At 52.6% G+C, this 13606-nt stretch overlaps 1 protein-coding gene across 1 annotated transcript in view; it reads right to left on the bottom strand.

Annotated features, from left to right (window-relative positions):
• Positions 1 to 455: 455 nt before the first annotated feature.
• IGSF21 (immunoglobin superfamily member 21) overlaps positions 456 to 13606 on the bottom strand; it is a 40318-nt gene continuing 27167 nt past the window's right edge. Inside the window, exons 3-10 of the mRNA XM_084274540.1 lie at positions 8716 to 8837; positions 4108 to 4226; positions 3642 to 3757; positions 2926 to 3373; positions 1580 to 1665; positions 1180 to 1372; positions 1014 to 1052; positions 456 to 730 (exon numbers count right to left, since the gene is read on the bottom strand). Of these exons, the coding sequence (XP_084130666.1) occupies positions 657 to 730; positions 1014 to 1052; positions 1180 to 1372; positions 1580 to 1665; positions 2926 to 3373; positions 3642 to 3757; positions 4108 to 4226; positions 8716 to 8837 (1197 nt within the window). The 3' untranslated portion in view covers positions 456 to 656. The remainder of the gene's footprint in view (positions 731 to 1013; positions 1053 to 1179; positions 1373 to 1579; positions 1666 to 2925; positions 3374 to 3641; positions 3758 to 4107; positions 4227 to 8715; positions 8838 to 13606) is intronic.

Below are 13606 nucleotides of genomic sequence, written 5' to 3' on the forward strand. Positions count from 1 at the left end.
CCCGCTCATGTGTGAGCGCTGACATTTGGTGTTGGGAGCCGCCTGTCACTAGAGATTGACTGTCCGGCCTGGGACAAGCGTTGTGCACAACACCCATCCTCCAGCAAAGACAATTTGCCCCCACCAAGGTCTGGATAAGGCCGGTGATCCGCAGCTTCTAGGCCCCCAGTGTTGTTTTCCATGTGCGTGCGGGCTGAGCAGGGCTGGTCCTCAGTATCCCTGATGTTGGGGACATGTGTGGTCTGTACCCTGGGTAGCTGAGACCTGGAGCAGCTCATTGCACTGGGAATGGTGTAAATGGATTTTTTAATTTTTATTTTTCTTTTTTCCAGGGAAAATCTGGTCCTTCCACCCACCAACCCCACCCAAGACCTCACAAAGACTCTGGGTACCCCACACCGGTGCTGGGTACCCCAGTATAAGGCAAAACCATTAAGCACACTTTTCAACTGGGGGAGGTTTTTCATTTTCCTTTTAATTAAATCATCTGAGGAAGCCAAGACACAGAAAGAGATCGAGACTGTAAATAGTATAGAAAAAAATGAGAGAAAAGAGAGAGAGAGAGAGCAAGAGAACTGATTGACAGAGGTGTAAATGCTGGGTGGAGCCATACGGAGGAAGAGGAGGAGAAGGAGGAGGAAGAGGCAGGCGAAGCTTCACGTTAGCTCCAGGATCACTGTTAGGGTGAGTGCCAAAACCAGTCTGAAGCCGCAGTGGCTGGTAAGTGAACCTAGGCAGGAGGAGAGAAGGGATGGGGTGGTGAGGGAGATGTGCTGGGCTCTGAGCAGGTTGGGGTCACCACCTCATCTTGGGGGGGATCCCCTTCCTCAGCTTGGTATAGAGCTTGTGTGGGGTGGGGAGCGGGTCAGGGGTGCTGCAGGGAGCATCACAGGCTCCTTTTTGGTGCAAGGACATCCCTGCTGCTGAGGTCAAGGGGAGATGCTCTCTGCATCGTCCTTCCTTCCCTTGGGGGGGGGATTTCAGGTCACAATACCAGCACCACCACCACTCACCATTGGAGTCCTCTGTTCCTCTGGGAATATTTGGGTTTTCTAATGGGAAAGAAGCAGCAGAGAGACAAATTTTACTGGGGCTGGGGTTGGAGGGGGGAAGATGAATGAGGATTTGTGGAGGGAAGGTTGACCCCCCCCCCCCCCCACCCCTGTGGTGCCACCATACCAAAAACGATGAGCCGGGTGTGGGTGTCAGTGGAGCCCAGGGGGTTCTGGGCTGTGCAGCGGTACATGGAGCCGTTGAGCTCAGCTGGCACCCGCTCCAGCACCAGTTCCTTGCCGTCGTGCTCAGCGCTGCCATCGAGGAGCCGGCTCCCCACCCTTGTCCAGGTAAAGAGGGGCTCAGGGAAGACTTCGTTCTGTGGGCAGATGGGGAGGTTCTGAGATGATGTATGTAGGTGGTGACCAAACCCCATCTTGTGTCTGGAGCAAGGGTGGGGTTGTACCAATGTAGGGACCATGATGCAAGCCAAGGCCACCAATGCAACCCCAAAAAGTGCTGGTGTGGATGCAAGGCTGGCTGGGTGTCCCCATTCCCAGCGATGGGGAGGGATGGGGATGCTGACCTGGAAGCCCTGCACCAAGATCCGCACGGTGTCTCCGACACGGGCTCTCGTTGGGGTCATCGTGATCTTCGGGCCCTTGGGAGCAACTGCAAGGGAAGAGGACAAGGGACATGAGTCAAGAGAGGGCTTTTGGGTGCTGGTGGGTGCCCTTGGGCAGGGTTAATAATGGTTTGATGAATGATTGTGGTGAGGGGGAAGCATGGCCTGTGCCAGCTGGGGGAGGTGAGCCTGATGGCAGGTGATCGATGGACAGGCTGTTGGACGTCAAAATGATTGATAGACAGGTATGCAAGGACCCTTCAGGCAGATGAATGAGAAAACTGAGATTGATGGATGAATGTAATGGGATGCATCCATGGTGAAGGATGTATTCCCTAATCAAGCCCCTCTCTGCTCAGAAACAGGGGTCAAGAGGGGTCAGGCTGGTTTGAAGCCATGGAGAAAGCACCTCAGAAAAGCATACCCATGTGGCCTCAGGGAGTATGGGAGACAGCCACAAGTCCTTGCTGGCACACAATTCCAAGCACAGCCCTGTAGAGAGGATGGGGGGGGCCCTTTTCCCGTGCCAGACTCAGAGTGCCCTTGCCCACTAACCTCCCTATTGCCACCAACCTCCCACTAATTGAGGTGGTTGATGAGCTGAAGGAAAAGAGATGGAGCACCAGCACTAAGAGGACTGTGCACACTGAAGCTTGTGCCAAAGATGGGTGGAAAGCCAACGAGGCAAAGCTCTCCAGCTCTCCAGGAGATCATTGCTAACACAGTGAGCCAACTGCCCTACTTGGCCAGGAGTTAAAACCAGTCTTCTCCACCCAGTTTGAGGGGAGGAAGGCTAGAGGAACCTAACCAGGAGGGTGCTCCAAAGCTGGGACAACCCTAGCTCAGCCTCACCTGCCAGGGAACAAGGAGAAGGCTAGGGCTTGATCATCTTTAGGGGGCACTCTGAGGCAATGAGGATTAGGGGGGAGCATCCCCAGAGCCCCTTTCTATACACAAGAGGCTCTGCACCCCGCAAGACCTTGGGGCACCCAACCTTAGAGCATCACCCCCTCTACAACCACCCCTATTGCTAGTGCTCAGCCCTGGCTTGCCCTCAGAAAAACTGCTCTTGTCCTCCAGCTCCCTGCCCCCCCTTCTGCTCCCTCCAGTGCTCTGCTTCTCCTAGAACAGTTCCCAAAGCTCTTCTCCTGTCTTGAGGGACCCGTCCCCATCCCAGTTGCAAAAAATATGAGAAAAGGGGTAATAAAAAGGGGAAAAAATGTGGTGAAAGCACAAATAAAAAGGCCAAAAAAGCCAAGAAACACCCCACCCCCATCCCCAAACCTACCCACGGTGGCTGCGCTTACCAAGCGTCACCTCGGACTGCATGGGCATGGAGAGGGCTGGGTGCTTCACCTCGCAGCTGAAGAGTGCCTCATTGTCGATTTGGGGGTTGAGGGTCCAGGTGAGGGTGGCTCGTGCCTCTACCGTCCCATCGCTGACGGGCGCGTGCGTGTGGCGGAAGTAATAGATGGGCTCCGCCACGTGCACCCAGCGCGGGAACTCCCGGCTCACCACGGTTTCGGGGATGGTTTCGGTCACGGGACCCCGCTCGGCTGCCAGCCCCCTTGGGGGGTCTGCTGTGGCTGGGGGTCTCCCGCCCCCCACCTCCCCTTCAGCCGCCAGTGATTTTGGCACCTTGGTGTCATCCAGGTCGCGGTGAAGGAGGTTACGGGGTGCCCAGCTCCCAGCGCCGGCCGGCGGCTCGGGCAGCGGGGTGGCCTCAATGGGCTCCCCATCCCGCTTGAAGTACACCTGGTAAGGGGACAGAAGGGACAGTGAGGAGTCATCCACCACCCTGGACATCCCCAGCATCCCATCCACTTGGGTCACTTTGGGTGGAGCTCCTTCCCACAGAAAGATGGGGCAGGACAAGATTTGGGGTAGCAGGCACCTATTTGCCTTATTTTGCCTCCAAGAGCAGCACATACATGTGATATATTTTATAGTGCTCTATTTTTATATTTTCTTTATATATAGGAAAGATACCCCCCACCCCCCCCCCCATCCTCGGGGGACTCACCAGCGGGGCAGGCTTGCCACCAGAGACCACACACACCAGGGTGAAGTTCTGCGCCTGGTAGCGGCTGAAGGGCGCCGGCGTGTCGGCAGCGAGGACGGAGATGGATGTCGGAGGAGCTGCCGGGGAGCAGAGCCAGGAGGTTAGCACAGCATCCTAGATCCCCACCCACCTCCATCCCCAACCTCTCATCCCCATCCCCTGGAGAGGGGGATGGGGAAAATGAGCCCAATTCCTGCTGTCCCCACACCCAGAGACACCACCCCCCACCCCCCGCCCCCCAATTGCCATTTCCCCTCTGGGGACCAGAGTCAAGGGGTTAGCACAGCATCCTCGATACCCACCCACCTCCATCCTCATCTTCAGGGTGGTAGGGAAAATGAGCCAAATTCCTGCTGTCCCCACACCCAGAGACCCCCTCCCCTAGCTATTTCCCTTCCAGTCCCACCCAGCCAGGGGCCACACTCACCCATCACATTGAGGAATACGTTCCCAGAGGCCAGGACCACCTTCTCCCTCGTGGCTCGGTCATATATCCCCACATGGCATTCATAGGGACCATTGTCCGAAATGCGAACCTCGGGGAGGCTGGGGAGGAGAGACAGGGCTCACCACTTGCTCCCCTCTGCATCCTGACCCCCTTTTCCCAGGGGATGCAGCAGCCAGCATCCGGATCTCAAGGCGTCGGGACGGCGTTGCCTCTCGCCAGCGATGGGGGATCAATAAACTATTAATAACTGCAAAGGCTGCAGGAGGGAGCTGTGTAATGCGGTTTAGCAGCTGGAGTTTACCGGCACTGACAGCTCCTCAGGAGGGTAAGTAATTGCATTATTGAAAGGAGAAGTGTAAGGGAGGTAAAGGCACCGCCGAGAGCACAAACCCACCAAGCGTGGACATTAAACGCCTGTGAACTGCTGCTGTTAGAGGCTCAGTGATGGTACAGACCACTTGGGCAACCCAACGGCTGTAGCAAAGAGTGGAGGGTAGAAAGCATCAAAAGCACAAACTCTGAGCAGCTCCAGAGCATGCTCCAACTGATATGTAATTTGGATTCTTTATATATATTTATATAGATGCAAAGCAGGAGAAGAGGAGATGTGCAAATGGATCGGTGCTGCTGGAGGTGGAAACACTCATGGCAGCTGCCTTGCTGTTTGGCAGCATTGTCCCACCTCACCAGCAGCACTGTTCCACTTCATGTGTGAGCAGCATCTCACCTCACCCAGCAGCGCATCATCCTACCTCACCAGCAGCACCGTCTCACCTCATAGGCTACCAGCATCCCACCTCACCAGCAGCACCGTCCCACTTCATGGGCTAGCAGCATCTCACCTCACCCAGCAGCATCATCCTACCTCACCAGCAGCACCGTCCCACTTCATGGGCTAGCAGCATCTCCCCTCACCCAGCAGCATCATGCTACCTCACCAGCAGCATCGTCCCACCTCATGGGCTAGCAGCATCCCACCTCACCAGCAGCACTGTCCCACTTCATGGACCAGCAGCTTCCCACTATGACAACGCAGACAGGGGCAATTCCCCCACCAAGCACCTGGCAAAGCCACCCTGTAGCTTAAACCTTCCCAACTTTTCTAGACAAACCCAGGGCTGCCGCATCCCCGCTAGGAAACATGGTGCTGTTTTGCCAGATCACTTCTGAAAGCCCCTGGCTGCCTTCCCGTGCCTCCTCCTCACCACACGAGCCCCCCGCCAATGCAAACAAGACCCCGCTGCAGTGAACAGTCACTTGGCAGCTCCTTTTAACGGCCGAGACGCTTTCAACTAAGCCTCCACCATCTGTTCCAGCCTCTAATTACCCACGCAGGAAATCATCCACACCCTTCATTAGCAGCACAGGAGGGAGGGTGGTCTCAGTCCCAACCAAGCTGGGGACCATCTCCATCCCAACGGTAGCCCCTTCACCATGAGGGACAAGCCCTTTGGGTTTGTGTACAGATCTGGGTGTAAAACTGGTCCTAACTGGGTCAGTTTGAGGCTCCTGTAATGGGTAGGGACCAGAGAAAGAGCTCTGCAATGCAAAACCGCCGCCTGCCATGTCCTTTACGTCCTCTAAGCATGCTGGAAATAAAGAAGGGGAGGAAAAAAAAGTCATATAGATATTCATAAAGCGGTGCCTTATTTGACGAGGGTGGGTTTTTAATCAGAGGAGGGGAGGGGGAAAAGAAAAATCATCATCATCATCCAGGGTTGGATATCTCCCGGCTTTGCTCTTCCACATCTGAGCAGGCAGCGTTCAAAGCCGGTATGAAAAGAGGCAGCCCTGGCAGCCCTCTGTGCTGAGCAGATAAGAGCCACGCCGCTTGGGATAACGCTCCGTGGGACGGCACCGACGTGACCGTGCCATTAAAAAGATGAAAAAAAAAGAAAAAGAGGGGAAAAAAAGAGCTGAAAATACAGAAGAATCAAATAAAAGGGAAAAAGGGAAAAAAAAAAACCTGAGTGGAAACAGCTGGGAAGCGACTGACCCATCACCAAACCCTTCCCAATTATTGCTCCTCTTCTTCACCAAGGAAAAGGCAGGAATCCTCAATAAAAAAAGCATCGAGGCAACAGAAAAAAACAAGCTCTTTTTCATCCCCTCTGAGAAATCTCCTTTCTCCCCAGGCCTGTTGCTGTTTTTCCCCTGGTAAAAAAAAATAAGGCAACTGTGTGAAAAGGCTTTTTACCCACGAACATCAGCAGCTCTACGGACGATTTGGCGGCGCTGGGCTGACGATTCCTGATGCTTTTAAGTGCTTGGTCCTAGGGCAGTGAAATTTTCTGCTCACAAATTCTATTAGTTCTACAATATGTGGTGAAAGGGAGAAAAATAGGGAGGGTTTTGATCCCCCCCCCAAAGAAATAGCAGCTGCTTTTGCCTTGCTGGGATGGTGTGATGGTTTCGTCCCTTGCTCAAGGTTGGGATGTCTTGCTCTGTGCAAGGGGAATGGTTTATCCTGCTTTAGTTCCTTGGGTTTCCTGGTGCTGCCTGCTTGAGTAAAACCCCTGGGTTTATGGCAGGGAAGCCAGGTTGTTGAGTTAGGCAGTGTGTAATCTGCTCGTGAAGCCGCCAAAACAGCCTCTAAACAATAATTAGTCGTGTCAGGAATTTGTACAGCGACGAAGCAAGCGGCTGAGCGGAGCCTGTAGTACATGGGGAAACAAAGCTCAAGGAGTGGAACAGCCCCTGAGCATCTCCTGAGCACTGTCTGAGCATCCTCCTGAGCATCTCACCTGAACATTCTCTGATCGTTGCTTGAGCAGCCCCTGAGTATATACTAAGTACACCTGAGCAACCCCTGAGCACCCTGAGCATCATCTGAGCATCCCCCTTGAGCAACCCTATAGCATCTCCTGAGCATCCTGAGTCTTTCCTTAGACTTCCCCTGAACAAACCCTGTGCATCCTCTTGAACAACCCAAGCAACCTCTGAGCATTTCCTGAACCTCCTGAGCATCCTCTGAGCCTCACTCTGAGCATCTCCCGAGTATCCCCCGAGCAAGCCCTGTGCATCCTCCCAAGAAACCCTTGAGCAACCCCACAGCATCTCCCGAGCAACATCTGACCACCCCAAGCATTTCCATAGACACATAGACATCCCCTGAGCAAACCCTGTGCATCCTCCTGAACAACCCCTGAGCATCCTGAGCAACCTCTGAGTAACTCCTCAGAAGCACCAACCATCACCTCTCCACCCATTTTCTGCTTCTTTTCTCTATATACCACAACATAGCTCTGAGCATAGCAGAAAAAAATCCTCTAAAACCCCCCAAAAAATCAAATTCCAAAGAATTTGAAAGAATTTCATGCTTGTAACATGCCCAGCTGGTGGGATGAGCCATGCTGAGCCCTTTCCAACCCATACATGGACATTTGCAGGTGCAAACCAGCACATCACCTTGAAGAAACCCCTGTATTTTCCTCACCATACACAGAATTTTTATTACCCCACGCTGGGATAAAAAGGAAAAAAAAACCCCAAAAGCTTTGAAATTAGCAAAATCTAGTTTAAAAAGGAAACAAAGGTTAAAAAAAAATATAAAATAGCACAAAATAAATACTTCACCCCAGCCTTTGGGCCTGGAATTAAGTCTCCCCCTGACATTTTTTTTTTCCAGGCTCTAGTTTTGTTTTTATAACACTGGCAATAAAGCAAGTGTGTAATTAGTAATAAAGCTGACACTCCTGCAAGTGATTTCGCACTTGTTAGAGAGGCAAAGACAAGCTTCTATGCTGCCTATTTAATATATATCATAGAATCACAGACTGGTCTGGGTTGGAAGGGACCCCAAGGATCACAGAGCTCCAACCCCCTGCCACAGGCAGGGACACCAACCTCCAGGCCTGGAGCTACACAAGGTTGCCCAGGGCCCCAGCCAACCTGGCCCTGAACACCCCCAGGGATGGGGCACCCACCCCCTCTCTAGGCAGCCTGTTCCAGCCCCTCACCACTCTCTCTGTAAAAACCTTCCCCCTAATATCTAATTTAAACCTCCCCTCCTTTGGATTTAATCCATCCCCCTTGTCCTGCCAGTCTCTGCCCTTTAACAAGCTGATTCCCCTCCTGTTCCTTTGCTCCCTTCAGGTACTGGAGGCTGCAATGAGATCCCCCCACAGCCTTCTCTTCTCCAGGCTGACCCAGCCCAGCTCCCTCAGTCTCTCTCCATAGGGGAGCTGCTCCAGCCCTCTGAGCATCTCTGTGGCTCCCCTGGACCCTCTCTAACAGCTCTACATCTTTATATATGCACATATATATTTATATCTACATATATATATATTATTTTTTTCCCTCCCAAGTTGTCTTTTTCTCTGCCTGTTTTCACCCCTGGAACTCCCCACTGGTGCCACCTTTTCCCTAGGGACAAGTAGAACCACAGGGACAGAGATCAGATGTTTGGTGAGGGCGCATTAAGGGACGGCAGTTTCTTTGTGGAGGGCTGAATCCCCACCGACAGACAAAGGGGACCCTCAAATATCACCATAAGACCCTCATCTGCCCCAAAATGGGGAAAAAAACCCCTTGAAGGCATTAAAAAGCAGCTGGCATGGAAAAGGAGGCAATATCAGGGTGACTCACCGCACGGTGGACTGGTAGACCAGATCTTCCCGCTTCCGATAATTCTCCATGTGTGAGAAGTTGGTGGAGAACATGGCATCAAAGGTGAAGATCTTCTGCTTGATGGTGCCACCATCGGTGACCTACCAAAAAAACAAGATGCCCATGGTCACTTCTGGCAAAAGCACTCCTATTTCAATTTTAAATATATTTTTCTGGTTCCTATTCTGCTTGTTCAGCTGGTTTTTTGTTCCTATTTTCCCCCTGTTCCTACTGTAATTAAGAGTCAATAAATACCACCTCGTTACTACGAGCCTGCTGAGTTTCAAAGCAAAGCCCACACGTTTCTGTCTGGTTATGGTGTTGCCAACTCCTACCTCCAGTTGTTTACTGGAGTTGGGATTTTTAAGGGGAAAAAGGCTCTTTTTAGGACCAGGGAGGCCTCGTTTCTTCCCCATTGTCCCCCCAGTGCCTTCAGGTTTCTCTTACAAGGAGCAAGGCTTAGTGGAAGAAAAGGAGAAGAAAAGGCAGAGGAAAGTAATGCAGATGGAAGATGGGCATTTTGGGGCTAGAACAGCTCAGATTGATCCATCAAAGGGTGAGAATAGTCTGGTTTTAAAAGGCCAGGCACAGGAGAAGAGGATTTTGGGGATTAATCCCCCAAAAGCAGGGAGACCCTGCTCTCCCCACCCAACACTTCTTCCCCTGCTTGGGTAAAAACTCAACTTTTGACTCAAAAAAAAAAAGGGAGAAAAGAGAAAATTTAAATCAGAAAAAGGGGAAAAAAAAAGGAAGCAAAAGGCTGTCACTAAAACTATCTCTTCAAATTTATTCTCTGAAGCTGAGGCTTTTATGGCAAAGAAAATACACACGCTGGCACAGACATGGGATAAGGAACTGCAAGAAGAATTATCAGAGCCATAAATCTCCAGCCTTGGGAACCAGGGGAAGTTTTCAAGGACACATTGGATTTTTCCCAACTTTTATTTATGCCCCAGGATGGTTTTAGGGAGAAAAACGTGGTGCTGCTCCTGGTGTATCTTCATGGAGCAGCTCAAGGGCTTTTCCAGGGATTATTTTGGGGATACAGCAGTGAAGTTGCTGTGAGGAGGGATGCTCAGGAGAAGGGGATGGGGAGTGGTGGAGATGATGCCTGTGGACTAGGTGGTTTGCAGCCACAGGAGTTCCCCAGCAAAGCTGGAAAGCACCAAATTCAATCTGAGGATGGGAATGGGAAAAATCACCCCTCAAAGCATCCCCTGTGCTGCCACTCACCGCTCAGGACCCCTCACATCCCCCCTGAGGAGGCACAGTAAGGGAAGATGCCGCAGTCCTGCTCCATCCCTGAGGGATTACAGGCAGCTAATAGGCTCCTCTGAAAAAGCACATGGAAAATAGCCTCTCTCCAGGGATTAGACCTACTTTCAGCCTTTTATCTGCACCCTGGGGTCAACTTTTGGGGGAGAGGAGCTACATATAAACTTGTCAGTGAACTCACGGGGTTGCAGGAGCAGCCAAGCCCACTGATTCTTGCTGGGGAGGGAAAATAAAAAAGAAGGGAGGATAATTTGGCAGCACCTGATGGCAATTGCCCCAAATTATGTGAGGAGCAGGAGGTAAAGGGGCACGGGGAGAGGAAAAGGCACATTTAAGGCACCAGAGCTGAGCTCAGGCAGCCTGAGGCTGCCTGCTGCATTATTTATAAACCCAAGTAAAAACCTTATTCCTGACAAAACCCCAGCAATTGCCACTGTGCAGGGAGACATTAACCTCCTGCTCCTTCCTGCTGCTGCAGAGGCAGCCCCCTCCTGCCTTTCCCCCCCCCCCATCTCTCTCACCTCTCCAGCGACCCAGCAGTTTGCTGTCCCCAAAAGACGGTGGCACCATTAATATTGTGGGAGCTTCTTGTCGGGATGCTCGGTGGGTTAGATAAGGTATCTGAGAGTGATGGATGAGGGACCAAAGGGATGAAGGGTGGGGGGAAGGATTTTGGAGGACAAAATGGGTTGTAATGCCCTATAGCACCCTGGGGCATCGGGTTCCTTCAACAACCCACACCCTCAGGCTGGATTTACACCTCCAAACAAACTCAACAAGAACTTGCTGTGGCAAGAGGGAAAATACCCTAAAAGGGGCTGCTTGGGGTGACCACAATGCTCAGTGTGCTCAGTGCTTGCAGCATCCCCAGACTGCACCTAAAGCCATGTGTGGCTGCTGGGAGAAATGCTGGAAAAACCCTCTTTTTCAGCTTTTTTCCTGCCTCCCTCTCCAGCTCGCTCAAGCACCTGCACTTAGCTCAAGTAGCTGATGTTCCTCCTCCCTCCCTGAGTTTGCTGGACCACACAGTCCTAACTTTGCTCCAAACCACCCCAAAACACCTCAGGTGGCAGATTTGTCTTCCAAAAATACACAGTCACTGATTTATTTGCCCAAACCTGGATGGTTTGATCTCAGAATGAAATCAAACTCATCTCCATCTCCCAAAAGCCAGCAGCACCCATGCCCATACCCCCCCCTCTCTCCAGCATCACTAAACCACATGCAGGATCAAATTGGTATCGCAACAGGGTTGTGCAATGTTGGGAGGTGCATCCCAGGGCTCCCCCACCACCTCCCCAGAGCAATGCCCTGGCCCAGCAGTAATAGAGAGCTCAAATAAACTGTGCTGATGCTCGTGACCTTCTTTCCCCGCCAGAGTATGAGGAATTAAAAGAGTTTCCCATACTGACATTTAAATTATCATCTCCGAGGCGCGGCGACGACCCAGCTGGCGTGGAGATGAATGGCACGAGTCAGACCTCTCACAGTCACCAGCCCAAGATCACTCCATCAGCAGCTCTGAGCCCATTTGAGAGAATTCCTCCTGCAGCCATAAAACTCCAGAGTTTTTTTCCCTTCCTGAAGGGGAGCAGGTTTATAAATGGGAGGCACAACCTGCCGTGAATTGGGTTGGCTCCAAACATTTGAGGGGATTGGGAATTGCTGGGAGATGCTTTCTGGGAGGGAGAGGTCAAAAGGAGCATCCAGCCAGCCCTGCTTCTCCTCAGCATCCCCAAATTGGCAGCCTTGAGTTTGCCAAGGCTCTGGGCTTTCCCAGTGGTATCGTATGGTGTAGGAAAGGCTCAGTGCATTGAGTGAGCTTCGCTTGGCTCCTTCACCCCATCCTCCCCCTCTCCTGGAGCCGACACTGCTGCGAGCAGTGACTTTATCACTGTCACCAGCAACATTTCCCGCTCGGAGCCACCACGGGAGATGCCGGCCGGAGCTGTAACGTCTCATTTCTCCTAATGGGCAGTGGCAGAGGAAGCCCCTGCGGGGACCGCGCTTTGTCACCATCGATCAGGCAGCTCTGAGCAGCGCCGCCAACATCTGTAATGCATCAGCCTCTGCTCGCCAGGGCTGTGGGGTTTGGAGCCCCGGGACCTTTGCTGGGCAGGGACCAGCCTGATGAGCCCTGGGATGGAGTGAAATGCTTTGCAATCCCCATGGACCACGCTGCGGAGGTGAAAAATGAGAGCAGCTTCCTGCAGGATGGGGAATGGCTTGTAGATGGGATGTGGGGCTATGGCATACAGCCCCTCACCTGCAAAGGGCACGTAAATGGGTGCTATGGAGGGAAGCACTCACACATGGGGGCTACAATAAGCAATGCCCTTGCACCATGGGTGCTAGGGACAACAGTGCTCAGGCACCCACGGGTGTCGCAGTCAATACTCAAGCTCCATGGGTACTACAATAAGCGATGCCCAAGCACCATGGGTGTCACAGTCAATGCCTGTGCACTGTGGGTGCTTCAGATAGCAATGCTCAAGCACCCGTGGGTGTCACAGTGAATACTCACCATGGGTACTACAATAAGCAATGACCAAGCACCACGGGTGCTTCAGAGAGCAATGCCCAGGCACCCATGGGTATCACAATCCATGCACATACCCCTCAGGTGCTACAATAAGCAATGCCCATGCCCCACAGGTGCTACAATAAGCAATGCCCAAGCACCCATGGGCATCACAATCAATGCCCATACCCCTTGGATGCTACAATAAGCAATGCCCATGCCCCACAGGTGCTGCAATAAGCAATGCCCAAGCACCCATGGGCATCACAATTAATGCCTGCACACCATGGGATGCTATGGAGAGCTATGCCCACGCACAGGCACTGCAGACAGCACCACCAGCCCCAGCTCTGAGTTATTCTCCTTCTTGCTAATTAAACTGAGCACCAAACTCTAATTAATCGTGGCAGAGCAACTCCCGCCAGACCCAAGGGCTCCCCCCAGTCCCCAGCACTCACTGCTGTACATCCCCAGGCCGAGCCCCCAGCCTCTGGTGGGGCAGAGGGACAAGCGAGCGTGGGCGTGCTGCTCTCTGCTGAGGAATGAAGCCCAGGAGTGAAGCCCAGCCCTTGCCTGCCACCAAAAACCTGCAAAACACCTTTCTGCAATTACCACCAGCACATCCCAGCCCCTGGCTGTGTGTACAGACCGGCTGCTGCCGGCTGCCTGCTTCCCCCGCCGCTGCCAGCTGGCTGTACAGAGCCAGATCCCAGGCTCAGAGGGATTTTACCTCCCTCTCCTGCTTCTCTATTAGTTTATTTTATTATTTTTTTCCCCTTTTTAAGAGCTCTGCACTGCTGCAAAAAAGTAATTTTCTCCCTCCCCATCCCTTGCTGCAGCGTGGCAGTGACCATACTAATCAGGTCTCCAGCAAAACCCCCCCTGAGATGCCTGCGATGGGAGCCAGCTAACAGCTTGACAGCTCCGTGTCTTCCCAGGCTCATTACAAGCTCGTTTGCAAGGATGCCACCACCCTCATCTCCTCCAAGGGTTTTTTTGGGCACTCGCCTGACGTGCCAGGGGTTCAGACCCACGTTTGAAACATGTTCTCGGGCAAAACCACACCTTCTGGAG

This window comes from Gallinula chloropus (genome assembly GCF_964237585.1).
Source record: "Gallinula chloropus genome assembly, chromosome: 23".
NCBI lineage: Eukaryota > Metazoa > Chordata > Aves > Gruiformes > Rallidae > Gallinula > Gallinula chloropus.